The sequence below is a fragment of the Neolamprologus multifasciatus genome, chromosome 22 (genome assembly GCF_963576455.1).
Source record: "Neolamprologus multifasciatus chromosome 22, fNeoMul1.2, whole genome shotgun sequence".
Lineage (NCBI taxonomy): Eukaryota > Metazoa > Chordata > Actinopteri > Cichliformes > Cichlidae > Neolamprologus > Neolamprologus multifasciatus.
In genome coordinates, this window is record NC_140459.1 from 19908178 (window position 1) to 19935426 (window position 27249).

A 27249-nucleotide genomic window follows, 5' to 3' on the forward strand; every position below is an offset into this window, starting at 1 on the left:
TTTGAAGCTGTCAACACAGGCAGTGTCTAAAAGTGTGGATTAAAACTGAGGTGTGAGTTTGCTTACGTGTTGGAGAAACGCATAATAAGGGCAATATCTGAGAAGTTTACAAAAACTAGAATTGCATGCTAGCTGCTTTCTTTAATAGAATCACACAAACCATATTTTATATAATTGCTGTTTTAAATGCATCCTTCACTTTAATTTTACATTATTTATTGAACACCACGTAGAGACCACAGTTATAAGCTAAAGGAGGCAGTTGATTTGCTTAAATGTTTGGTAAAAGCAGATGGTAAATAAACAAAGTTGGCAAAAACCACAAAGAGTTTTCAAATCCACTACAGAGTACGTAAGAAAGTCACATGGGATGCGTCGTATTGTTCTGCTCTGTTTGAAATCTTGCATCTACTCCTTTAATCGCCTTCCAGCTGTTTGTCCTTGCCTGACTGTGTGTTATATTTTTCTCACATTTTCTCTTTTAGGAGGCGGTAGGAAGGGTTTGTCTAAAGGAGAGAGGTCGGGACGTATTGGTGTTGCGGAGAGTGACATCATCAGTGACATCGCCATCGGACAGGCCCTCACCAACATCGTCCGGGGGCGGGTCCAGAGAGGAGGATTGCGACAAGAGGTTGGTCCCTCCTCCTGCATAATGAGGGCCCTCCAGACTAACAATGGCAATGAAAACATAATCATAGTCCTCCTGCCTCTTTTGGGTTTTTAGTTTTTTTTCTTTGGGATATCAAGTTGCAGACACACACTTTTGCATATGCAAGCAGAATATCAGTAGGGCTGTCAAAATTGTGTGGGCGTGTGTGTGTTTGTCTAGGATAATGTATGCTTTGGCTTCTGGCAGAGTGCAGGAAGGAGAGAATGGCTTTTTGTTTTCAGCTGGAAGAGGAAAATAGATCACATAAGACTGGTTTACTTCCTTCCATATATCAGTGTGTTTTAGGATCTTATACTGTACGTATAATTACACATCTGTGTTCCTTTCCAAGTGCAGTTCTTCGAAGTTGATTTCTTTGACTTGAATACACATAGCACAACATACCACAGTCTTTGACCTAAGGCACAATGCAGGGAGTGTCAGTGACAGGCAGGTTAAGTGGGTGTATGTGTATGTGTGTGTAAGCAGTTTTCAGTGTTTTCGGTAGACGTTGGTTCTCTGTCAGAGTTACTGTAGGAGCTGTCAGAGAGAGGGTTTCAATCTCTGGAGCTCTCGGCTGACAGGAGCAGACAGCAGAGCAGTTTGCATCCAGAATGAGCGACCCTTAAAGGGCTGAACTGGGATCAGTTTAGATATGAAGATGACCTCTGAGCTAGTCACGCTTGCAGAGGCAGAGGAGGATTTAGATGAAGATAGTGATGAAGACGATGACGATGAAGAGGAGGATAGCAGTCATGATGATGATGGAAGCAAGTCAGAGATGTTTGCATTTAATGTTCCCCATTTTCGCTACATTGATGACGACGACGCGGAGGAGAATATGGACGAAGGCAGGGTGGCAGGGTGGAGGAACACAAGTGGTACTTGGTCCTCTTGCTATAGTGAGGAAGATTACTGCAACTCTTCATCTTACAGGTATGTGGTGGTGTCCGGAACGCCGCTTAAGATTTTGGAGCATCTGCTAAGTGACCTACGATTGGATGACCAAAGAGGGGCACCAGAGAACAAGGAGAGCGGTGAGTTTGGACACATGTAAACACGCAAACACACATTTGATTGTCCTTGAAGCTGTAGTCAGAGGCATCATGGCATAAATGTAAAGGTGTAGAGTTTAATTGTAAGTCTTAGTAAAGACTTACAATTGTCTTTACTAAGTAAAGACAATTTACTTGTTTACTTGTGTTAAATGAGGCCCCACACCTCTTGCCAAGGACTTTGTTTCCCAGCTGCACAAGTTACAACACAACCCAGCCCCGATCTCTCTGTCTCTTAATTTCCCTGAAGTTGGGTCAGACCTGTGAGGTATGAGCATTTCCCTGCTGTGTTTGAGCCTGTGTGTGGCTGCATGAGTCAGCCCTCAAACCATATCCAGGTGTGCGTGTATGTGCATTCATTCAGCCATGTCAGTGGCCACAAATATGAGGAGCATTCAGGAGGTTAAATGCTCTAATGGGTTTGTGAAATGATTGCCACGGGGTGCTTTAGGCAGTTGTGCCGATTTCAGTGTTAACTGTCATGTCACATTTACACAAACCTTAAGTCTAGCTTATTACATTATGGATTGTTTTATAGCGCAGTAATCTTTTACTCAGGAAATCATAGCAATCCTTGATGTAATTAGTTCATCTTTTATCATATTTGAATTTAGAAAGTACTAAAACCGTGGTGAAAAATTGGCATTCTTAAATATCAATGGGTCTTGACTTCTTTCCTTCTAATTACATTTCAGAGCCATCACAGATCCCAGGTCCACTATAATAATGCTTTAATCACAGAGGGAGGTCTGGGTCCCGGCATTCATTTTATAAAACCCTGCACTTGTCTGTTAGCATCTATTCTAGACAAGGCTCCTTTATGCATCAGCCCCCTCAGCACCACCAGTACCCAACAGTCCACAGGGAGCCATCTCACTGAATTGCAGGAAGCAAACGAAGAAAGACGGAGAGATAAATGTGGGAGAGAGAGAAGGAGAGCAAGAGAGGACTGAGATGGTCTTTGTGGAGGAGCTCTGTCTGATATTTATTTAGTGAAAATGAGAAAACACTTGCTTTTTTTATGACAGCACAGGGAAAGGAGGAAGTGGGAATGCAAAATTTATCTTCATCTTCTCCCCATCTGTGTGTGTGTCTATGTCTACCTTTGCTTTATGGTTGGTGTTTCCTGAATAAGCACATATGTGTATGTGTGTGTGTGTGAGTGAATGCATCAGTATGCCGTTTTAGGTGGCTTAACGGTGCAGCATGTTGAACAGGCTCAAACACGCTTCCGCAGCGATTACCCCAAACACCCCTCACCGTGCACCGTGCACGCACAAAGAGAACACAGACGCAACAAAAACACAGCAGCAGATTAGTGCGATTAGTTCAGCACACACACAGTTTCTCTCTCTTCTTGTTTCCACCCCTTTCTCTCTCACAAGAGATAAAGTGCCCAAGGTCAGAACTCAGTGAGTTATTCATCAGGGTGCTATGTGTGTGTCTGTGTGCATGTGTGTTGCAGCGTCTGAGCGCATGTGTTTGACTTTGTGTGTGCCAGCGGGTAAACGCAGAGGGCATATGTTGAAGATGAAAATGGATATTTATCATCACAGAGAGCTGGGAGAGGGTGAATGTAGGAGGAGAGAAGTAGCAGGGCGAAATGTAATCGCTAAGAAGGAGAAAATGAAAAATGGGGGTGCGTGGAGTGGAGGAGGGGGTAGATGGGGATACTTTAGGATGGAGAGACAGAGGGTGGGAAACAGGAAAAGAACTGATAAATGGTCAAGAAAGGGCTCCACTTCCTCTGATTGAATAGGAAGTGTGAGGAAAGTGAGTGAACGGGGTTCTGAAAAAGTGATAAGTACTGTCAGACCTGCTTAAAATATTTCTCAAGAGTTGTGTTTTTATTTTTAAAGCAAAGACCGTTGATAAAATATTAATGCCTCAGCCTATGCTCGGTCTTCTATAATTGATTTCTTTGCTCTCTGCCTGACAGAGTCATATGTGGGTCACACATTTTCCCAGGGAAAGAGTTGACACCACACACACACACACACACACACACACACACACACACACACACACACACAGAGCAACTTCTTCACAGCACCAACAATGGCTCATTACCCATCTGCCACGAGGGCTGTTTATATTTGGTTCTTACCCATTGATCACCTGCTGAGTCTCACACACACTCTTGGCATCTGTCTTGCACATTAGCTCGCTCCACTCTGATAAATTTGAGTAGGTTTTTTTTTTTTCTTTTTTGAAGTTGTTTGGAAAATGAGCCAAGAGGAAGAAAAGCCTGACTTGCTCATTGTCATAGGTTTGTTTAAATTTTCCCTTGTGTACCCAAAAAACCTGGTGAGACATCAAAAATTCTCTTGACAAAGAAAAATAGCTCAATATTTAGTAAAAAGCAGCTTTGGGTAAAATTATAAAGAAAGTATAATCTGCTTCGTCAGGACTGTGTGGGAGTGGTTGGTGACATAAGAAAGTAACTTTAAACTCCAGAATATTTAAATTAATGTCAATCCAAGTTTAATTATGCATCAAATGGTTGTCTCAAGGCAGTTTATACTGTAAGATAAAGACACTGCAGTATTCTCGAGAAAACTCTAAGCAGTCAAACAGCTGACTATGATCGAGCACTTTGTGTAGGTGGGAAAGAAAAACTTCCTTTTAAGAGGAAGAAACCTCTGGCAGAACCAGGCTCAGGAAGGGGGAGATCTCCATGTGAGGGGAAAGAGAAGAGTGTGAATGTTTGGAGTTGTAGTTTGCTATGTATTCATCTGTATCATTATTATTATTAGTAGTAGTAGTATTATTATTAAATGTGTACTGTTAAAAATGCTTTGCTTGGAACTGTGGAAATGGGTTATAATTATCTTTGGATTCCTCACTATAAAGAGACACTGTTCATATAACATGTGATTATTGCTGCTTTAAGTCTAGTCGAAGGGCAAGTAAAAGAAGAAAATAGGGCATTGAGTTCAAGCTCAAGGAGAAAACATATCTTGGATCACTTTTCAAGTAAAGATTTTAGATTTTAAACAATGTTTTTTTCTGTTTTTCAGAAATGCTGCTGGATGATTTCCTGTTAACGTATCTGGTGTTCATGTCCACTCATGACCTCTGTCAGGCCCTGCTGGGACAATATCCTTACAAGGAAAACCATGCATTGATTCAAACACAGTCATATTAACACACACGTTTCAGACTCCATATTCCCCTTTGTTGTTCCTTGACCACAGTCACCTATAGCAGCGCACGCTGCAGGGGCCAGGAGGAGGGCAAAGATGCCCTCTTCAGGAAACGTAAAGTACTGCAGCTTGTTTCCCACTGGAGCAGACTCTATAAGGATTTCCTAAAGGAAGAGGAGCACGTCAGGAGCTTCATGAAGGTATGGCCTTCTTCACTATTTCTGATTATATAGTTTTAAAGACATGTTGAGTGTGATCCAGTGTTGTCTTCTCTTAAATGTATTGCTGAAGAACATCAAAAGGCTCATTCATCTTCATTTGTCTCTCTGTCTTCTAAATGAAGTTGTCCTTCCTTAAGTTCTGCATGACTGGACATCAAGTGCTTTTTAGAAAGGATAAGGAGCTTTGTGTATGTGTGTTTGTGCACATGTGTGCGCTTGCTGTAAAGTGATCGGCGTTCCTGCCTTCTCCCACAAGCAAATCCTTCTTTACTAGATTCATCTCATCCTTCTGGCAAATAATAAAATGCAGGAGTTTCTGAATGTATCGTGAGATGTGTTTTGTATGACTTCACAGAAGAATCCAAAATAACAGTGACAATTATTGTACAATTATTATGCTTTATTCCACATTATAATCTGGAAGCTTCTTCAATTTGTATCACATATGGATGGGTATCCACACAGGGCATGGTAGTGATTGAAAGCACACACAGAATCCTAAGTGTCACATAACCTCCCATAACTCACATTTTTCTTCACAAATGCTGCTTGTGTCTGTCTGCGTTCTTGTTATTTTCACATGGTTCGCTGCATCGACTCAGGATGTCTCTGACACCGAAGGGGAAACAGACAAACACACACAACACAATCAAACGTGTACACCCACACGCACACACATATACTCGCACATCACTTGTCCCTCCGTAACCTGACGGCTCCATTGCTCGGTGCCGGGTTGCCATGGAAACCAAAGTGGTAGGGTTGGCATGGGTATAATCTCAAATGGAGTGTGTAACCCAGGTGATAGTTGCCTAGTAACAGAGGAACGAGAGGGGAATAGGGACCGGAGGCTACAGTGGGTCAATGACAACGATAAGGAGGCGTCTGGAGATGCGTGTGCGTTTGTGTGGATCCGTGCAAGTTCTGAGAGCTAATTCAGTCGCGTCACTTATTCTGTGGCATGTCCAGGCATAGGTTTAAGTACCACACTTGACCACACGTGATGGAGGAACTATCACACTGGAAGTAAAGGAGTTAAACAGAATGTATGTGTTTAGGAATGTGGCCAGCATTGGTGTCTGTGCTGCGCCACCTACACATTACACCTACAGTTCAACTATGGAAACCCATGCCATGAAGCTCCCAGTGCACAATTTTTGTGTTGATGTTAACACCAGAGGAGATTTAGAGCTCTGCAGTTACTGAGTCAGCAGAGCGTTGGCAATTTTTACACACTATGCGCTTCAGAACTCGGTGACCCCGTTCTGTAATTGAGTTGCTGTCGTTCCCAATCACCTCCAGTTTGTTATAATACCACTTAGAGCTGATTGTGGAGTATCTAGGAGAGAGGGAACTTCATGAGCTGACCTGTTATGACAGTGACATCCTATCACAGTACCCCAGATTCATTGAGCTCTTTAGAGTGAAACATTTGTTTTAAAAAAATATTTGTAAAGGCAGGTTGCCTGGTTATGGTTTTGATTTTTATACACATGTGGCAATGAGACCTAATACACCAGAGTTCAAAGATTTTGGTGTGGCAACATAGTCAAAGTAAAATTGATATTTATACAATTGATATTTTTAGTTCTGATGTGCATCCAGACAAATGTGTTATAAAGAGCTAAGTTATTTAGAAGAGGTGAAAAAAACATATGTAATGGATATTAATATCAGCAGATAATACAGGCTGAGGTATCAGACACAGAATGGGTTATAGATTTTCTTTTTCTCTTTAGTATCTGGGTTTAAAAAGTGTTTAAAAGTACAATAAGTAACAGATAAATGTAAAATGTTGAACTGATGCTTCCATATTTATTAGACAGCATGTATTTTCATAAAACAATAAAGCAGTTTGGGGTTTGACTAAATGAATCAAGACAATCTGATTAAGTTAACTTTGGTTATGGGGATTCTGTCATGGTTTGCCAGGGCAAACTGTAGGGATGTGGGGAAAGGAGGACCCAGAACGCAGGACTCTTCACTGCAAGCGGTGCGTTTATTTACAGTGCAAAAAAGCAGTAAATCCCCGTGCTCTCCCTTTACTCCTGTGTCGTGTCTTCTTCCCGAAAAGTCCCAGTTTAGTGCTCTCTGCTCCTGTGTCTCTGCACTCCCCGTGCTCACTGCTGTCTCTCGTCCCACACTCCTCCTGAGGAAAACAATAGAGGCAGCCGTTAAAACACTTAATCCAAGCAGGAATACACGCACTGATTTTCCAACTAAACTACAAGACTGACGTGAAGTCTAACGCAATAATCCCGCGCCGGTGGAAGCTCCATCGCTCTCCTAAATAGCTCCCCCGACAAGCCCAGATCATCAGCAGGTGTGTGGCAAGGACTTCAGGTGTGGCCAGTCCTCAAGCAGGCCCACACCCACCAGGCCTGAAGTTCCGTGTAACTTGGCCACAGAAAACAGCTACACACACACCTGCCTACATACAAATGTGGACAGAGAACAGTGGCAGTGCAGACGACACACACCAAATGATAATAATAATAATAATAATAATCACAACAACAATTATAATAATAATAATAGTTAATAATAATCCTCACTGCTCACAGATTCATAACTGTATCTTTTAATGTATTTTTATAACATAAACATAAAGTAGTAACAGAATTAAATCAGTGGTCAAAAATATATATAGTTATATATCTATAAGATATTTTATCAGTGTGTTCTGACGTACAGCTAAGTTCAGATAACTATGGCACATACACAGCTGTTTATTACACAGCGTGATCCTGGTTGTTATGTTGCATTGAGGCCATTAGTCAAGAAGTAGCATGAATCATGTGATCATGGATTTTAATAATATTTTCTTTCTCTGTCTGTCAGACTCTGTACAGGTGTGTTTTAGAAGATCTGTACGAGTTCCCCACATTGGAGAAAGACCTGAAGGAGTTTCAGAAACTTCTGCGTCGCAGGCAGTAAGAGACGTTAAAGAAGCATGTGATGATGTGTAAACTCATCTGTCTGCCTATGACGGTGCTTCTTTTTAAAATATTTTGACTACCCGTAACCTCCTTCACTCCTTCACTGCTTTCTTTATTTGTTTCTTGCAGCACGGTGGATGACTGCCCTCCAAACCAAAAGGTATAACACACAAATGGATATGAGAGAGAATCTGTCACATATTTAGAAAAAGATGGACTCACATTGGCCACTGTACTTACTCTGACTTATCCACAACAAGCTAAATCAAAATGGAGGATCTGTATTTTTGCATTGTTAAATAACACAAGGTGCTGATGGAGATAATATAGGTGCTATCAGTGCCTAATAACATCCAGCACAGACTAGATAAAGCATTTCAAATCTCCATTTGTCCTCCGCTCTTCTCGCAGAGCAAACAAACGTATCAGCATATGAGTCTGAAGGAAAACTGTTTGCAGCTACGCAGTCCACAGACCGATTCCAGAGAGGGTGAGTGACAGACACAGACATACACAATCACTGCCCCAAACTCTACACAGTTACGCATAATTACAGGTGTGGAGTGTAATTTGAGTTTGGACATGCAAATTGCTTAAATGCTGTTTTCAGTTATATTTTTTTGGCAAAAACTAACTGAAGTTTTCTTTCTCCAGCATTTCAGTATTCATTTATTTTAGACATTTACTCTCGCCATGTTTGTGTGTTTTTCAGTTATTTGCTGTGTGTACGTGAGTGCCGACTCCTACCTGAGTGTCCACACGCATCCCTCGCTGGAGGCCCATGAGCTTCTGCGGATTGTGGCTCTGAAGATGGACAGAGCAGAAGAGGACATGGTGCTCGCCGTGGTGTTGCACACTGGAGGTAAATGTGATTCAAGCAAAATTCAAGTAGAACATATAGTCAAGATAGTTTTCTAATATAAGCAATATGAGGGATTTACTCCTGCTGCCTGACCTGCTCCTCAAACATAGCTGTACAAGTCCTCCTAGCTGGGAATCACTGATACATTTTTTGGCTCTCGTTCATTTCTCTCCTTCTGTCTGTGTTTGTCTCTGAAGAGCGGAGGGTGTTACAGCCCAGTGACTGTGTGTACTCTGAGTCTCTGACCCCACAAGGAAAGCTTGTGGCCTGTCGCAGGGATCTTACTGAGATCTTGGTATGTAAATGGCTGCATTTTTTTGTCTTTCTGTAACATTCAGTCTCTAAAAGAAGCTCAAGTTGCAGCTTGCAGGTCCAAAGCAAAACACAGCAAACAAAGTTAGTTATTTAGCCTCTGTATCACCTTCTTGGCAAATCAGGCATGAAAATGAGTATTTCACTTCCCCAGCAGACATATTTTCAGTGTTGCAATGAGTCATGCAGCAGCAAACTGGAGAGGCTCAGGCCTGGTGATTGTTATTAACTCTGACTCAGTAGGAGAGGAAAACGTGTGAGCCACAATTATTGTGTGGTTGCCCGACAGTGACAGCTGGACTGGAAAGTGCCGCTTCAGGGCACCTTTGTAAAGGGGCATCATCATCACAGAGTGAGATCTATGTCTGAATGTCTTAGCGGCTAGAGCCTGACTGATTTGTTGGTGGGGCGATATTAGCTATTTGCAGAACTATCGTTATCGGCGTTTATAACAGCTGATAAATGAAAAGGTCCCAGAACAGATGTGGCCATAATGCCACATACTAACTGATGCAGATGCAAATTGACAAATGCTCCTGATAGGATTTTATTTTGCATGCCTTGTCTTTTTGTGCAATAATTTAAATTTCTCTACGGGTTTGTATGTGCAGCCTCCTTTAACAGACAGTGCTGAGCTAAGCAGGAGGCCAGTTCGACTCCTGGGCATCAACACCTGGGATGTGGCAGCTGCCCTCACACACCTGGACTGGAGTCTCTTCAAATCCATTCATGAGGTATCCACTCATACAGATAAATGTATGTGGTGTATGCACAGAGTTTTAAATAAATTCATATGTATGACAGATGCTGCTGAAGTTTACGCATCAGAGTATAAGCAAATGCTCAGCGAGACTTCCTGGATCATGAGCACAGCTCAGCCAGCAGCTGAGTGGCTTTTTAGATGTGTTGTTCTTGTGAAAACTTTAAACATAGCACAGATGAAGAGACACAGGCTCCATCTTGGCGTGCTTTCCCATTTGGTACTAAAGTACATTTGAGCACTTTCTTTTTCTTTCCTGGTTTTATATCGTATACTTGAATTGTTTTTGTTTCAGTTTTTGATTTTAAATTCAAAAAAATTAAGCAACAGCAAGATTAGACTGAAACAAGTGATGGCGAGGTAGCCTCGTTTATAGAGGGAGAACACACCCAAGGATGTGTGTTTCTTGATGTTTTTCACTCACACTCTTTCTTTCCGTCAACATGCAGCAGGAGCTGGTGTACTACACTCTGAGCCGCGCTCCTGGCACTGGCCAAACGGCGGCGCTCTCAGTCCTGCTGCAGCGCTGTAACGAGGTTCAGCAGTGGGTCATGTCCGAGGTGCTCATGTGTGTATCGCTCAACAAGCGAGTACAACTTCTCAAGAAGTTTATCAAGATTGCAGCTCAGTAAGAACAGAACACACACGTGGTCATGTAAACAAAATGAAGAGTATTTTTTAAGCACATCGTGTTTTATCTCCTTTTTAAATAACATTTTTCTGCTTCTGCCTGTGTTGCACACAGCTGTAAAGCCCAGAGAAATCTGAACTCTGCATTTGCCATCATCATGGGTCTTAACACAGCTGCTGTCAGTCGACTCAACCAAACGTGGGAGGTAAGTCTTAACAGAACTGAGTCTGTTCATTACGATGCCTATTTTCAAGTCCAGCTCTGAGCAAACGCTTTCCTTTTCAGAAATGTCCGGGGAAGTTCAAGAAGCTCTTCTCAGAGCTGGAACTCATCACGGTGAGACCTGGTGGACAGAGATAGAGAAACACGCAGAGATGAAAATGTGCTATTCCTTTAAATGCTTCCTCCTTCTCTTTACTCTGCTTTCTGTTTTCCTCCATCTCTTTTTCCAGGATCCATCTCTAAACCACAAAGCCTACAGAGAAGCCTTCAAGAGGATGAAACCTCCTAAGATCCCTTTCATGCCTCTTCTCTTAAAAGGTATCTACTCTAAATCCTACACACACGCACACATACACAGAAACACTGAATGAATCCCTAATAAGCCTGTCTCCTGCTTTTAGATATCACTTTTATCCACGAGGGAAATAAGACCTTCCATGACAACTTGGTCAACTTTGAGAAGTTGGTGAGTTTGAGTCATTTCTTTAATGTCTTTCAGTGCCTCAAACCATTTCCATGTGACATTTAAGTATTTTTTCCTTTCAGCTTCTCTAGATTTATTCTGCAGACTTAAGCTTTGCAGTGTAGGCGATAACAAGGTCACGATACTTGGATATTTGTATTGTGACAATGAAAGAGTGCAACAGTGAGATTTTGGAAGTAAAAATCACATTTATATTTTTCATGGGGTTTTGATTATGAGCTATAATGTTGTAATCATTCAAAGCAGACTTACTAAGAGCTCAGACGACATTTTCTGAAATGTCAGTGGAGAAAACAAATGGGAAATTCACTTTGTGCTCAGGGTCCTTAAAAAAGCAGGGACTGTTGTGCTTTGTAGTTTTTGTTTTGTCAGTATTCTGCAATATATTATAACAATACCAAGTTGCATCTGTGGTGAATACATCATACATCTGATGAAGGCACCATCTACTATTTGTTGTCAAGTTGACTGATGACAGTAGATGCTTTGTATTTCCAGAGTACATGCTGAGTGGTGAAACCACCATCACCAAAAGTAAAACGCTGGCCTGTTAAATGTGTTTGGTTTGTAAAAAGATGGATGTTTTGGACAAAAGAAAAACTATTGATGTTTACAGTCCACCAGAACAAATGTGATCTTTACAGTTTAATGTCACCCTAACGCAGTGGTTCCCAAACTTTTTTTGCTGGGCCCCCCTTGTTTTACAAGAAAAATGTTCGCGCCCCCCCTCGCGCGCGCGCGCACGCACGCAAGAACACATCCTCCAACCACACACACCCATATTTTGCTCCATTGCGGTTTATTTCACACCTCAAACATTTAGTAAACAATTAAGCAAATACAAGTAATCTGCAGGTAGCAAGAAAATAAACTAATAAAGTCTTTTATGCTACGTCGGCACCTACACGGGTATTTTTGAAAACGCAGCTGTTTCGTCCACACGTAAACGGCGTTTCGAATCACCGAGAATGGAGATTTTTTAAAACTCCTTTTTTGCGTTTATGTGTGGACGAGGAATATAGAGTTCGTCATGCAACGTCAAAGGTATGTGCCTTTTTCACGTCACGCTGTGCGCCACGTTATTGTTTACATGAGATGAATTGCAGAATGGCAGATAGAGACGAAATACTGTTAATCTGACTATCTGCAGGTTTTACACGCTTACATATACACGCAGTTACTGTCCCTCCATTTAGAAAGGCAGAGGCATCACGGTGTAATTATTTTACATGTAGTTGTTTTTTTTTCCTGTGTAATAATATTCAACATTGCTATCAATACATTTTTCAAAAAATCCCTCTGCAAAATGGGTTCAAAAACATAAACAACTGTTGGATGCTGTTTGTCCGTGATTTGAACCGGGGGAACAAATCGTGGCAGGATCAGCCTGATATTATTTGTATCCCACTGTAACTTTACTGTATAAAGAGCTAACATCTCCAACATGTCAGGAGTAGTTAGTCATTACAACAAGTGTTTGTGAACTACAAATCAAGAATGTGGGATACTGTTTGTCCGTGATTTAAACAGCCCAGCGCTGCTCCCGACAAAGGGAAAACCAATCCTGCAGGGAGACCTACCTCGGCACTTGTGCAGGTGAAATCAAAGGGAAGATATGCTTCACCATATTTTCTAGTCTTTGGCTTAGAATGAAGTTGGTTTGGAAACATATTCAGCGATGCTTCATCTCCTGCTTTGCGTTGTTTTTGTTTTTTGTTTTTTCCCTTTTCATGCCGCGCCCCCCCTGCAATGGCTCTGCGCCCCCCCTAGGGGGCGGGCCCCACACTTTGGGAACGTCTGCCCTAACGCAACATGTGTTCTCTTAAACCAACAGCATATGATTGCAGACACAGTGAGAATGATTCGCCACTGCCAAAGTGACCAGCCAGGTGGGTTATGTCATTTTTTTACTGAGCTGAATCTTTAGGTTCAAAGTCTCGCTTCTGATCACTCTATAGTGTAGTTAGGAAGGACATCCAATGTAAAACATATCAAACATGCAGGTTGCTGAAGTTTAGGTGCTTATTAAGTATATGGTATATATTTTTCACAGTGTAAACAAATCATATACTTCCAGTAGTTTATAATCCACATAGGAGCTGTCACTTATATGTATGTACTACACATTAGAAGTTTGTGTCTATCTTTAATGCCATGACATCAAAAAGTAAAAAAAATATTAAAAGATAGTTGTTTTTTCTGCTCGAAGCTGTTGTTTATGCTGTTTTCAAATCTTTGAGAAGAATCTGTCGCCATCTGCAGCTGAGTTAGTGTACTGTATTTTTACCTGAGTCAGTTTCTTCCAGTTTCCAAGCAACCATTTCCAGACAGTCTTTTATTTCTTTCCAAGGCTGTAATACAGTCTGTTTGTAGTAACTGTGTGTGTATGTTGTGTTGAATCCATTGATGTGTGTGCGTTTGTCTTTTAGGCAACGAGGTAATTGGGGTCGACAGTGCGGAGGTGAGGGCGAGCGTTCACTACCTGCACATTATCGACAATCAGCAGACGCTTTTTGAACTTTCACACAAACTGGAGCCCCGCGCTTAAACAGAGACGCACGCACGCACGCACACACACACACACACACTCACAGAGACACAATGGTGGAAATGCTGCTGTGTGACGTAGAGGACGCTCTGTACACAACAATGTCACACGCCGACAACAAATTATGCTACCAGCAGTGGTGCCAAACGGACAACAAGGTGTGCTCTGGTAAAAGCCAAACACATCCCAAGAAAGGATTCATAAACTGCGCACGACCTGTGAACTTTCTACAAGAACCGAATCTGCGCAGCGAAGTGGAGATTTGCCAAACGGAGACAGAGAGCAGAGGAGGCTGTAATTAGTTTGTACAGTATCTATTGGACTGAGTATGTCATCGTTTTGTTCTTGTGATCGATCTTTTGTTATTTATTAGCCTGTTCAGCAGGTGGAATTTTTAAACTTTATTTTTTTTGCCGTCACGTCATCGTGCCCCCTGAGGGGTCAGTAAGGAGTCGATAGCCTCCTTGTTACATTTCAGCTCAGCTACAAACACAAAATCACCTGTAGAGGAGTGAAGGACCTGTGGCCACAATCTCTACTGTGGGTGCTCTAGTCTGATTTTATCTACATGGAACATCTTTGACTTGTGATACATTAAGTCTGCACATGCTGTAGTTATTTAGTTGATGGTGTGCAGCTTTTTTCTTGTTACTGTGATGAGGCAGCACACTTTACACAGCGATACTCACTCAGACTTTCTCTTTGATCTGTACAGTCTGTGAGTCAAGGTGCATCGTTAACAGTGAAGGAAACACTGGACAAGCTGAAGTTTTTTTTTTGTCCAACTCCTGTTTGACTTTTAATGCCGACACCCTTCGCGCACTCTTCTCTATGGTGTTTTTGTGTGAACAGTTACTGATAACACTGCATTGTGTATATGGACCTACACATTTTTCAGTGCCAAAACTCACGTGGAGTCTTGCAGCACAGATTGTTCTGTGAGGCTCTTGGTCTGTTTGGGAATCCGTGTCTTTTTGTCACAGAGTTTTATTTCCTGGAATAAGGAAAATCTGACGTCTTAGTTCTCACTGAGATGCTGTTTGACTTCATCATGACTGAGTTCAGGTTGTGTGTGTGAGATTGTATCGGGCTTCTGTTGAAACAAGGCCCCAGCACAGAGCTATGTTCTCTTTTTTATGTTTGTTGTTGTGTTTTATTGTGTTAGACAGACAAAGTCAAAGTATTCCAACTCAAGACATAAATAATAGCTTTGTGCCACAGAATTGTGGTTTAATTCTTTACCCCTTGAAGCGCTTTTTCTAACCTGAGTGGTTTCTGTCGTATTTCAGGTCCACTTATAGAACAAAATGACTGAGTGTGCCTCAGATGTTAGTGAGGACGGTCTCTGCCTACCTTTAGAAAAACCCAGAAACTAGTCCAATGGTCATAAAACCACATCTTTGTTGATATATGCTGAGGTGTCAGAGGTCATCATTAAGGGTTCAATAAGAGTTAAGAGGAGATTTCGATTAATTCCTACTGACTAAAAATATCACTTCATGCAGAAGTGGTCTCATGTAAACTCTTTGAAAGATAACAGAGGGAGAGAATGAATAATGGAAGCACAATTACAGAGAATTCCTCTATAATAACACGTGCATGGATGGGATATTTAATTTAGGTTCTTCTATAGATTGTTCAACCTTTTAATTGTGGTTCTCTTAAAGAAATCTACTTTGAATCCAATTAGTTCCCATGTTATGTTGTTGTCTTGTTGATGAAGCCATAAGACGTGAAAAACCCTTATTTAATATTTCCATTGTGTAGAATCTGTCGTCTTGTTACACAAACTATCACTCTGCGAAAGAAATTGACTACTGGATGAATCACAGAGGAGTAATGACAGATGATGAGAAATAGAGATTAAGGAAAAAAACATACTAGTATTTTCATTATTTTGTGCCCGATATCTGTTCATGCCTTGCCTGTTATGTCAGCAATACATTTCTGCTGAGTGGGAGGAAACATCCAGAAGTTTTCTTCCACATTGCCACACGTGTGTTGCATTGTTTTTGATTCTTCTAAGGTAAGACATTAGGATGAAGTGCAATACAATAGAAATGTTGCCACAAGTGTCCACCATCATCATTTAAACACTTTCACAGCAAAGAGCTGTTTTTTCCCCTCTAGATCAGAACTTTCTTAAAATTCTTGACACTGTTTTAGTGCCAAAAGCATCGTTGGTTCTTTACAAGAAAGAACTCAAGGATGTGAAGGTGAAGAGTCACTTTAAACATAGTTCTTGTGTTATAAGCTGCTTCTCACTTAAAGATTCTTTGAAATATACACTCTAACCCTTTTGTTGTCACTGAATGTTTTGCAGACACAGCTTTAGTCTGCATTTCATTGCTTTGTATTTATCTCAAGAGTATTGGAGTCGTGTAAAATCCTCGAGTCCAGTCGTGCTTTAAAGAAAGAAAACTGTTCAGAATTTGTTAAAAGTCGGATTGAGCATTCATCTGTATCCATCTGATGTTTGCCATCATTTGCTGCACGTTGCTGCACTAAACAAATTTAACCTTCTTATTACTTTAATTTGTTTGGCTTTATTTTTTTCTCTTCAAATTTTTAAAGATTCCTTTTTTGGTTGGGGGGAAAGCAAGCTGGTGATTCTTTGCCTGGCTAGAGGTGATAAATGAGAGCCATGATCTGTTTAAATTCAGTGTCACATGAAGGCCTCGTGGTAGTCATTTTTACTATTAACCTGTAAACAAAGCGCACATGCACACACACCTCTGCTCGTTGTGTTCAGAGAGCAGAAGTTATTTATTGTAATATATTGTTTATTTATGTATTTCATAGGTGGAAAAAAATGTCTCTGTTTTTTGTGCCATGTCAGGAACTTTAACAGTGCAGAAGATGTTTGTGTTTTGAAACTGCAAAAGAGGGAAAGTAAAAGGACTTGCTGTCACGTTCTGTGGCCACATGAGGGCAGCAGAGGACCAGATCAGAGATCAGATTTTTTTTGTTGTTGTTGCTTTTTTTTGTTAGCAGTAAAAACTGTAATAGGGAGGAGACCAACAGAGACTCTATGTAGTGTTACTCGGCCACTGTTATGAGTGTCTAAAGTTACTTCTTTTTTTTTTTAGAACAGTGTTGTTTAAAACCTGTTTGCATGACGAAAAAAACAAAACAAAACCACAATGTTCACAATGCAAGAAAGGACATGTTGAAGGCTTTGTACTATTGTAATATTGTTGATGTGTAAATATATGCCTATGTTTGGTATGTTATTTATCTGTTGTAAATGGGGAAAAAAAAGAAAGTCAACCACAAAGCAATACGTCTCCCTTTGTCTCCCCTCGACCTTCAGACGGCTGAAGTCACGTCTTTTCTAAAGCTGCGTTTTACTATGTGAAGATTTTACTGAAAATGAATAAATTATAGGTTTTATGTGACATATCTCCAGGTGTTTGTCTTTTTGTTGGCCAATGTTTGGATACTATGTAGATGTGGACGAGTGAATGTGGTGGCTGATGTGACGACAGTCATATCAGACTCGGTTCAGTGTAATCTCTGAAGTATGTTTGATTATGTCAAAATCTGACTGAAAATGGAGAAGGGAAGGTCTTTTCTGGCTTATATTCAAATCCTGTACAGTTACGCCCAAATGAAGTTTTGTTTTTGTTTGGGTTTTTTATTTGCTTTTGGCCAGTGATATTTGACTAACATTGCACTCACCCTCTATGGAGTCCATAAAAGAAAGCATCCAGTCACATTTCTCTGTAGGATTCTTGGTAACATCCACCTTTTAAATTCCAGCAACACACTTTATCAAAAGTGACGGATTAAAGCCCTAACACGATGACCTTGTCTTCTTGCTGGTTCTGGGTGCTGTATCGACTTCATATGAACAAGAAGTACATTTATTTTGTGGTAACTGTCCCCAACTCCTGGTACATCTACAGCTGCTACATGCACAATGCTGTAACTATGACCTGGGCTGATGCAGAGCTGCACTGTGTGTCAGAGGGAACCAACCTTGTGTCCATCCAGTCTGGAGGAACATAATTTTTATCTAAACCTTGTGTAAGACCTTAAGTGGTGAAAATATCTTCACTTGGATTGGACTCAGTGACATTCACAAAGAAGGCAGATGGATTTGGTCTGATGGATCTCAAGTCAGCTTTGAATTATGGGGTCAAGGAAAGGAGACCTGTGCACACATAAACTTTGGCCCAGATGTAATATGGAATGACCTCGAGTGTCCAAAAAAACCTTTCTTTTGTATGTGCAACTCGCACATCGTCGTTAGGAATTTAAAAGAAAAAGATATGTCTGATACAATTTACTAATTATGACTGTATAAACTGGGTAATGCACATTAAGACTGCTCAGTAAAGATTCATGTTGTTATGATGTCATGATCCATGATCAGATGTTTACTTTTGTTTATTTGTTTATTTTTTGTTTACACATGTAGCTCCTTCCATTAGATCATGTGCAGGTGTGTGCAGCTTTCTCCTCTCTGCTCCAGCTGAAAGCCACCTCGGCCCTCTCGCTGCCTCCTCTCACTGTTCTTATTGTTAGGAATAAATATCAGATGCACGATTTGCATTACATTTATTTACATTTATATTGTGATTTACATTGCATGTTAAATATTGTTCAATATTGTGAGTCCTCCTGAACCCATTAAGACATTTCATATTAAACATCCTGACATTCTGATGTTATCTAACTCCTGGGCTTATGTATAAGTACTCCTGGGCTTATGTAAAGCATGATAATATAATATATTATCATGCTTTTTACAACGACATGAATGTACTATTGCTGTGTGATTTATTACTATTACTGAAGGCTACTCGCCATACCAATACCAACTAGATTTTTAAATCTTAATATAAAATGAGTAACAGTAGGGTGGACATTAGGTAAGGCTGCACTTTTTGCAGCGATCTTGTAAAAAAAAAACTATTCTGCACGTATATAAAACAGGTCCGCGGCTCCGAACCGTAGTAAAGGGACTTCTGGCTAATACGGTGGGTTCTGTGTTGGGCTCGTAGCTGAAAACTAGCTTTACTTTGTTGTCTGGGTCAACTTTGCTTGCGAGAGACAGAGAGAGGAGTTGAACGGCTGCTCCAACAGAACTTATTGTTTGGGAGAAAAACACAAACACAGTGTACAGTCGAGTCTTAATAGCTTACTTACAACTGGGCTCGTCAGACACTCTTTTTGGCTGCAGTGGTTATTATTATATTTACATGCTTCCAGCTCCCGCTTCTGGTCGGCGACAACTTGTACTTTTCAACTCTCCTTTTTCTCCCTCCCTCACTCACAGACACATAACAGGTATGGCAGTCCATTCTCCCTGCAGCACGGACTACACTGCCCATGAGGCTACATTCTTTAGGGCGATGCCTGTAGCACTCTGCCTGTTGCCTTCTTATTAAATAATTTTTTGAATAATTTTTTAAAACACTTCTTTACGTCATTATATGGGCCGCAAATAGGGATGACGTGGACCGTTAGATAGAGACACAGGTATTACTGCCTCTTAATGTGTGTTTTGTCTCGTTTTACACCAGCGTGCAATTACCAAAAATAGAGAGGGCATAGCCTAACATATGAAACACGAAAACACCGCTATGTAATCCATTTGTTTCAACAAAGTAACTGTATTCTGAATACCAACCCATATAAACAGTAACTGTAGCGGAATACAGTTACTCATATTTTGTATTTTAAATGTGTAACGACGGTACATGTATTCCGTTAGTCCCCAACACTGGCTGTGAGATTAACACAATATTCACAGTAAATATTCCCTTTGATCCACCATCTGAGCTACCAGTGGATGATTCTGTATTCATGAAAATCAAGGTGAGTGAAATTTAATGACTTTTGCACAGATACACAAAAGACAGGTTACAGTGTGCATTCACATCTTTATTGTAGCATTGTACTAGCAGGAACAGAAGGTTCAGTGCTTCTGAGGACAGGTAATGCGTGTTGCACAAACATATGGTAAATTGGTAGCACACGTGTAGTCATTCCATTTCTTATCTGATACTACATTGGTGTGAACACAGTGTTCATTTCCTCCCTCATTATCTGGTTGTGCTCGACTCCAGTAGACAAAATGCAGTGGACAACCATCGGACCACATCCAGGTGCCTTCTTTATGCTTGTCACTGAGTCCAATCCAGGTGAGTCCCTCTGCGTGGTCAAAGTTCTCGATCAGGTTTTTCACAAAACTCTGTTCCTCTGTATTGCGGATGGACACCAGGTTGGCTCCCTGTGACAAACAGTAGACCTCTGCATCGGCCCAGGTCATGCGGGTGGAGACATATTTGTAGCAGCGGTCGTTGAAGCTCCACCAGAACATGGGACAGTCTCCACGTTGCAGTTTAAATTTCCGTTCACCTGAAAGGAAAACAGAGTTCAGGGCTGGATGAAACTGTTAAGATGTTGAAGAGATTTTTTTTCTCAGAGTCACAGAAACAGAGGTGAAAATGCTCTGCTGGTATTGAAACGAGTAACTGCTTTATTTTATGTGCTGCTGAGAAGCACGGCTGCACAGTTGAAATAATGCCACTGGTCAAATGCATTCAGCAAAAGCTTTTCCCTCATTCACAGTTACAAAGAAGAGGAGCATAAGGTAAACAAATATCCACATAAAATGATCTTTTGCTAACATAATAACCACAAATAAAGGTAAAAGTAAATAAGGGAAAATAAGAGCCAGAAAATGGGACGGTTACCAGGTTGTTGCTTCACTTCATTGTCATCAGAAGGAGACTCGGAAGGAGCACCCAGAGCCAGACCAAACAAGAAGAGGAGCAAGATCATGTTGAAGCTTTAAGTCTCACAGTATGATGAGGAGCTGCTGAAGCTTCTTTATGTAGGATGGTTTCTTTTATAGCTGCCTGAGTGGGTGTTTTTACTGCTGGTGTGATATCATTGGTCAGATGGACCAAAACTCTCCATTAACATTAAATATAAGCCTGAAAAAATCCAATTCCAAAGAAATTCATAATTGTTTAACTGTTGAACAGTCATTTCCTCTTGACACATTCAGGAGAATGTGACTCTATATTTTATGTAGATATATATTTATTGCATGGTAAAAAGCCTTATCAAGGCAATGAACAATTAAACAAGTCAGAGCTACGAAAGGAAACGTAAAACAGATGAGTTAATCTAACATAAAGAGAACAAAGTCCCTCCACACAGAAGGATCATCTCTTTCATTTTGGCAGGACAATTTAAAGTAAATAAGAAAATAACAAACTATTAAGACATATCTATTAATAAATGTGCTTTTTCTCACTTTGGTTTAAATGTCAGCACTATTATGTCATTATGCTTTTCAGTCTCTATGAAGAATTACAACATGAGGACCCAAATGCAGACACTGACAACGGTGAGGGCAACACACACACACACACACACACACACACACACACACACACACACACACACACACACACACACACACACACACACATTTTCATATCCCGGACATTTCCCTAGCTGCTCACCCTGACCATCAAAAATAAATGCTAAAGTTACTAGAACTTTCATGATACAATTAAAGCATTCTATCACAAACTAAAAAACAAAACATAAAAATAGACCAAGAACAAAGTCCTGGTATTTACAGATAACCACCTCGACTTATCTGATGAAATTATCTTATTTCATCAGATAAGGATGAATAGTATTTGGACTTGCACACATAACTCCACAGAAAGCAAAAGCAAAAGATGTAATTCTAGCTGGCAGAGGCCATGAGATTTATTAGCTACAAGTCTTAAATAGTTGTCAAATGGCACATTAAGGAACTTACAGAATTCTGAGATTTTATGTAAAAATTTGCACAAGCTTTCACACATGCCACAGTTTATTCTTTAAACTCATTAAGTTCACAGCATATTGAACTGTGAAGTTTTTTTTTGGTTTTTTTTACATTTTTATTGTTGTATACTTTAAGGCCACATGTACCGTAGTATTACCATAGTATACTATGCATACTTATGTTGTGTTGATTTTATATCAGGTGAAGCACTTTGTGATTTGTATCTTGAAAAACAATAAATAAATTGACTTTACTTGCATATTTGCTTAACATTGCTGTGCTGAGGAGAGACTGAGAACAGTGCCTTTATGGTGAAATGCTGTCTATATATGGTGGGTTTTCACCTGAGTGAGACAGTCATAGAAAAAAAGATGTATTGAGTGTAACTGAAGGTATAATTATAGATGTACAATGCATATATATATATATATATATATATATATATATATATATATATATATATATATATATATATATATATATATATATATGTTTTAACTCGAACCTTGCCAATATGGGTGCGTTCAAAGGGGTTTTGTTGTTTTCTCTGCTTTGAAACACCAACAGCCCCCAGAATGGATATATCTGTATGCCGAACGGTTAACTGGTGACTTGTCTGTAGCAGCATTTTAGCTTGGATTTAAATCAATAATTACCTAAATGTTAAACAGTAAATTAAAATTTCTACATCAAAAGCATGTAGTCTCACCCTAAAGAGTAAATACAATTTATATCCTCTCAATCTGATCATCCTGTGCTCTAAACACATTCTTACTTCAAACTGGGGAGTGTCAACAAAGAGTAAGTGTGTCTTTAGAAGTGAGTAATTTCATGCACAGATGATAACTGTGTGCTCCTTTTTATTTTTATGTGCAGCTCTTTATCACAACTCTACAGCAGATCTAACAGAACTCAACTGGAACATCTGGCTCTGAGAAAGTGCATTTTAATGCAAACGTTAGAAACATGTGCACTTGGTGTGTTCAGACTTCAAACATCAACATTAATACAAATCCATTATTTATAAATAGGCTTCAGCATGTAACAAAAGCACAACTGCTCTGCTTTGAACAGAGTGAGCAGAGAGACGTGTTTCGCTGGTGTTTCCATCTTGTACACGTAACACCTATAATTATACCTTCAGTTACACTCAATACATCTTTTTTTCTATAACTGTCTCACTCAGGTGAAAATTAAAGTAAACAAATCGTGAAAACATGAGATAGAAAATAACATGGAATCAAATCTGCTCTGGTTCTGAGCGAATTATGTACTTTAAATGCATTTATTGTGTGTGTAATACTCCTGTTTTAAATGTAAAACACAAAAGGGAAATTCAGTAATTGGCCTCCAATTAGTTATTACTTATTATTATTACATTAGTTATTAATTTAATTGATAACATTTTGGAAAGAGTAATAAGAGTAATATAATATTACAACTAAGTAGCAGCCGCCATTGTTTGAAACTGGAATTGGCTGGGCCACGCTATGAATTCTGGGATATGGTGGGCCACGAAGGATACACCCGACCTATCCTTCAAATCTGGGGAAATAAAGGCTGCATATGGAGCAGCCTTCATTTAGGACAGCCGTGACAGAAGCCACATCCCTTATTTAGACTGAACTCTTTGATTCTTTCTGGTTAGAGTCACCGCATAAATACTTTATTGTTAGTTTGATTGTATTCTATTTTAAAATGACTTTATCACCAAAACAATGACAAAGAAAATTTAGCATCGATGTTCAATGTTTTTTTCCTCCTGCTTCATTATATTAGCATTAGCTGTGAGATTAACACAATGAGTAAATATTCCCTGTGATCCACCATCTGAGCTACCAGTGGATGATTCTGTATTCATGAAAATCAAGGTGAGTGAAATTTAATGACTTTTGCACAGACACACAAAAGACAGGTTACAGTGTGCATTCACATCTTTATTGTAGCATATTACTAGCAGGAACAGAAGGTTCAGTGCTTCTAAGGACAGGTAATGCGTGTTGCACAAACATATGGTAAATTGGTAGCACACGAGTAGTCATTCCATTTCTTATCTGATACTACATTGGTGTGAACACAGTGTTCATTTCCTTCCATATTATCTGGTTGTGCTCGACTCCAGTAGACAAAACGCAGTGGACAACCATCGGACCACATCCAGGTGTCTTCTTTATGGTTGTCACTGAGTCCAATCCAGGTGAGTCCCTCTGCATGGTCAAAGTTCTCGATCAGGTTTTTCACAAAACTCTGTTCCTCTGTATTGCGGATGGACACCAGGTTGGCTCCCTGTGACAAACAGTAGACCTCTGCATCGGCCCAGGTCATGCGGGTGGCGACATATTTGTAGCAGCGGTCGTTGAAGCTCCACCAGAACATGGGACAGTCTCCACGGTGCAGTTTAAATTTCCGTTCACCTGAAAGGAAAACAGAGTTCAGGGCTGGATGAAACTGTTAAGATGTTGAAGAGATTTTTTTTCTCAGAGTCACAGAAACAGAGGTGAAAATGCTCTGCTGCTATTGAGTAACTGCTTTATTAACTGTAGTAACTGCGCAGCAGAGAAGCACGGCTGCACAGTTGAAATAATGCCACTGGTCAAATGCATTCAGCAAAAGCTTTTCCCTCATTCACAGTTACAAAGAAGAGGAGCATAACTCTTTGTGACTCTTTATTTTATGTAGATATATATTTATTGCATGGTAAAAAGCCTTATCAAGGCTCTGAACAATTAAACAGGTCAGAGCTACGAAAGGAAAAGTAAAACAGATGAGTTAATCTAACATAAAGAGAACAAAGTCCCTCCACACAGAAGGATCATCTCTTTCATTTTGGCAGGACAAATAATTAAATAAACTATTAGGACATTAAAACGTGTTTGTTTTTTGTTGGCTTGTATATTTTTCATTCTTTTATGTTTATAGTTTGAGCACCCTAGATTATTACGATTTATTTATTTTCTTTTAAAATTAACTTCTTTGTAACTCGACTGAGGAAAATTTGTTCTCTTTTCTGCTTGCTGTCCTCGGTTTTAGGGCTTCTCCACTACTAATTATTACATTGTCAAACTCAGTTTTGCCCTTATCATGTGATCCGGCCGTTTATCCTATCCATTTTTTCTCACTGTGCTTTAAATATCAGATATGATTTATAAAAACATACAAAACTCAGCAGACAGAAGGAACCAGAATCCAAAGTAGGCTGGTAAGACACACACACACACACACACACACACACACACACACACACACACACACACACACACACACACACACACACACACACACAGTTGAGAAAACAGGTAAAACTGATCAGTGAGACAAAGAACATAAAACTAATAAAATATAATTGCACAAGTTAAAACTTGCTGAACTCTGGCACTTTCATGTTTTAGTGTTTTCTTTGTCTGAGTAATTGTCGCTTTATCATGTCATTAAAACATCTTATCAACAAGAAGATAATAAAAATTATACCAGGAAATCAAACTCTGTGTTTCTGTAAACAACGATTAAAAAAACCCTCTAAAGTCTACGCTCACTGTTATAAAAAAAACCTTTATGTTGGGATTTTCTGATTCTTTTATGTTGTATCATTTGGGATTTTTACAGTGTATTTCCCTTCCTGCCCTAAAATATAATAGAAGTTTTTTAATTGCATTTCTGACTGTGAGATGTGATGTTTAGAAGTGCATTTTTGTCCTTTATAAACCTCCCAGTGGTTTGGATAGACAGAGGTCTTTAGTGACTCTAAGAAGACCTTCCATTATTGATTGATTCATGCACTAAATACCCCAAAGTATATACTTGTCTTAGACATATGACATCCCATTCTTAAGCTAAAGGGTTTAATATAATAAAAGCCAGACTCACAGTCTCTAATTCATCCCAAAGGTATTCTGTCTGATTGAGGTCAGGAGTTTGTGCAGGCCAAATAAATTCTTCAACAAATTTGCTCATCAGTGCATTTATGGGCCTTTCTTTGTGCAGTGGTGCAAAGTCATATTGGAACAAGAAGAGGCTGTTCCCAAACGCTTCACACAAAGTTGGAAACATGAAATTGTCTAAAATATCTTGGTATGCTGAAGCATTAAAAGTTCCTTTCACTGGAACTAAGGGGCCAAACTTAGCTCCTAAAAAACAACCCCACACCATAATCCTCCCTCCACCAAACTTTACACCTGATTGCAGCTGCTCAATTCCATGACACTCTCTATGTACTGTCCTTGAGCTAATGTGAATTACTGTAGGTCATAACTTCTTACCTGAAGTTCAGTCCACCTGACACTCGGACCGGCGGCCACCTTGGGTCTCTCCTCCTCCTGCCTCCCCTTTCCCTCATCCACCTGCTGGCTTCTGTGGAAGCTCCGCCATATAGCCACCACCAAACAATGGAGTTATTTTTACGCCAGCATCCTTTCATTGTTTATACCATTACAAACAAACAAACAAACAAACAAACAAACAAAAAACATCGGCCCATAAAAACAAAAAATATCCATCAGCCCACAGGGCAAATGCCCGGTATGCCCGATGGCCAGTCCAGTTATGACTGTAAATATCCCAAATGATACAACACAAAAGAATAAGAAAATCCCAACATAAAGTATATAAATTTACACCTTTTTATTTTCTTCTTTATAACAGTGAGCATAGACTTGAGAGGGTATTTTTAAATCTTTGTTTACAGAAACGCTCAAAAAGTTTGATTTCCTGGTATCATATTGATTATCATTATGTTGATAAGATGTTTTAATGACATGATAAAGGGACAATTGCTCTGACAAAGAACAATAAAGAAGAAGAAAATCCCAACATAAAGTCTATAAATTTTACACCTGTGAATATAGTCTTGGATTTTAATGACCCCAAGCAGGCCTGCCACAGTTCATTGTGTTGTGTGTGCACTGTTATAAAAAACAGTTGAAAGGGTTTTTTTGGGTTTTTTTTAATCTTTGTTTACAGAAACGCTCACAGAGTTTGATTTCCTGGTACCATTTTCATTATCATCTTGTTGATAAGATGTTTTAATGACATGATAAAGCGAAAATTGCTCAGACAGAGAAAACACTAAAACGTGAAAGTGCCAGAGTTCAGCAAGTTTTAAGTTCTGGGATTATTTTTCATTATTGCCATGTGACCAAGTGAGACAGTCGCAGCCAGTGTGCTCATGTGCGCTATATGAAAGCATTTGTTTAGTATCTCTTGTAAATGAAACTAGCAACCACAAAGTAATCCGTCTCCCTTTAGAACCCCTGAGACATATATTTTAGTTTTATTTAGTTTTACTTTCTTCTGTCTCGCTGATCAGTTTTACCTGTTTTCTCAGCTGTCTGTCTGTGTGTGTGTGTGTGTGTGTGTGTGTGTGTGTGTGTGTGTGTGTGTGTGTGTGTGTGTGTGTGTGTGTGTGTGTGTGTGAGAGAGAGAGAGAGTGCATTACCTGCCTACTTTGGACTGAAAAGCATAATGACAAAATAATGTTGATATTTAATTAAAGCACAGTGAGAGAAAATGGATAGGATAAACGGCCAGATCACATGATAAGGACAAAACTGAGTTTGACAATGTAATAATTAGTAGTGGAGAAGCCCTAAAGCCGAGGACAGCAAGCAGAAAAGAGAACAA

The 27249-nt window shown here is 39.9% G+C and overlaps 3 protein-coding genes across 3 annotated transcripts in view; 1 reads left to right on the forward strand and 2 right to left on the reverse strand.

The window, feature by feature from the left end:
- Positions 1–17232, forward strand: part of rapgef5a (Rap guanine nucleotide exchange factor (GEF) 5a) — a 48106-nt gene extending 30874 nt beyond the window's left edge. Inside the window, exons 10-26 of the mRNA XM_085148434.1 lie at positions 486–631; positions 1586–1686; positions 4725–4803; positions 4906–5050; positions 7913–8004; positions 8140–8170; positions 8422–8500; positions 8723–8872; positions 9070–9167; positions 9796–9918; positions 10394–10572; positions 10690–10780; positions 10861–10911; positions 11028–11115; positions 11199–11263; positions 13116–13170; positions 13711–17232. Of these exons, the coding sequence (XP_085004560.1) occupies positions 486–631; positions 1586–1686; positions 4725–4803; positions 4906–5050; positions 7913–8004; positions 8140–8170; positions 8422–8500; positions 8723–8872; positions 9070–9167; positions 9796–9918; positions 10394–10572; positions 10690–10780; positions 10861–10911; positions 11028–11115; positions 11199–11263; positions 13116–13170; positions 13711–13829 (1692 nt within the window). The 3' untranslated portion in view covers positions 13830–17232. The remainder of the gene's footprint in view (positions 1–485; positions 632–1585; positions 1687–4724; positions 4804–4905; positions 5051–7912; positions 8005–8139; positions 8171–8421; positions 8501–8722; positions 8873–9069; positions 9168–9795; positions 9919–10393; positions 10573–10689; positions 10781–10860; positions 10912–11027; positions 11116–11198; positions 11264–13115; positions 13171–13710) is intronic.
- Positions 17233–19300: 2068 nt separating this feature from the next.
- Positions 19301–20887, reverse strand: LOC146493397 (C-type lectin mannose-binding isoform-like). The gene is made up of 2 exons (XM_085148435.1): positions 20537–20887; positions 19301–20198 (listed from the first exon to the last, which is right to left on the reverse strand). The coding sequence occupies exons 1-2, from the start codon at positions 20622–20624 to the stop codon at positions 19756–19758; spliced, it is 531 nt and encodes a 176-aa protein (XP_085004561.1). The 5' UTR covers positions 20625–20887; the 3' UTR covers positions 19301–19755.
- A 2726-nt stretch (positions 20888–23613) lies between these two features.
- LOC146493398 (lactose-binding lectin l-2-like) lies at positions 23614–24458 on the reverse strand. Its single transcript, XM_085149466.1, has 2 exons — positions 24413–24458; positions 23614–24047 (listed from the first exon to the last, which is right to left on the reverse strand). The coding sequence occupies exons 1-2, from the start codon at positions 24456–24458 to the stop codon at positions 23614–23616; spliced, it is 480 nt and encodes a 159-aa protein (XP_085005592.1).
- Positions 24459–27249: the final 2791 nt, after the last annotated feature.

Coding starts and splice junctions, on each gene's coding strand:
- LOC146493397 (XM_085148435.1), bottom strand. CDS start 20,624: ATGATCTTGCTCCTCTTCTTGTTTGGTCTGGCTCTGGGTGCTCCTTCC. Junction 20,199..20,536: donor TGAAGTGAAGCAACAACCTG/GTAACCGTCCCA, acceptor TTTTCCTTTCAG/GTGAACGGAAATTTAAACTG.
- LOC146493398 (XM_085149466.1), bottom strand. CDS start 24,458: ATGAAAGAGATGATCCTTCTGTGTGGAGGGACTTTGTTCTCTTTAT. Junction 24,048..24,412: donor AGGGACTTTGTTCTCTTTAT/GTTAGATTAACT, acceptor TTTTCCTTTCAG/GTGAACGGAAATTTAAACTG.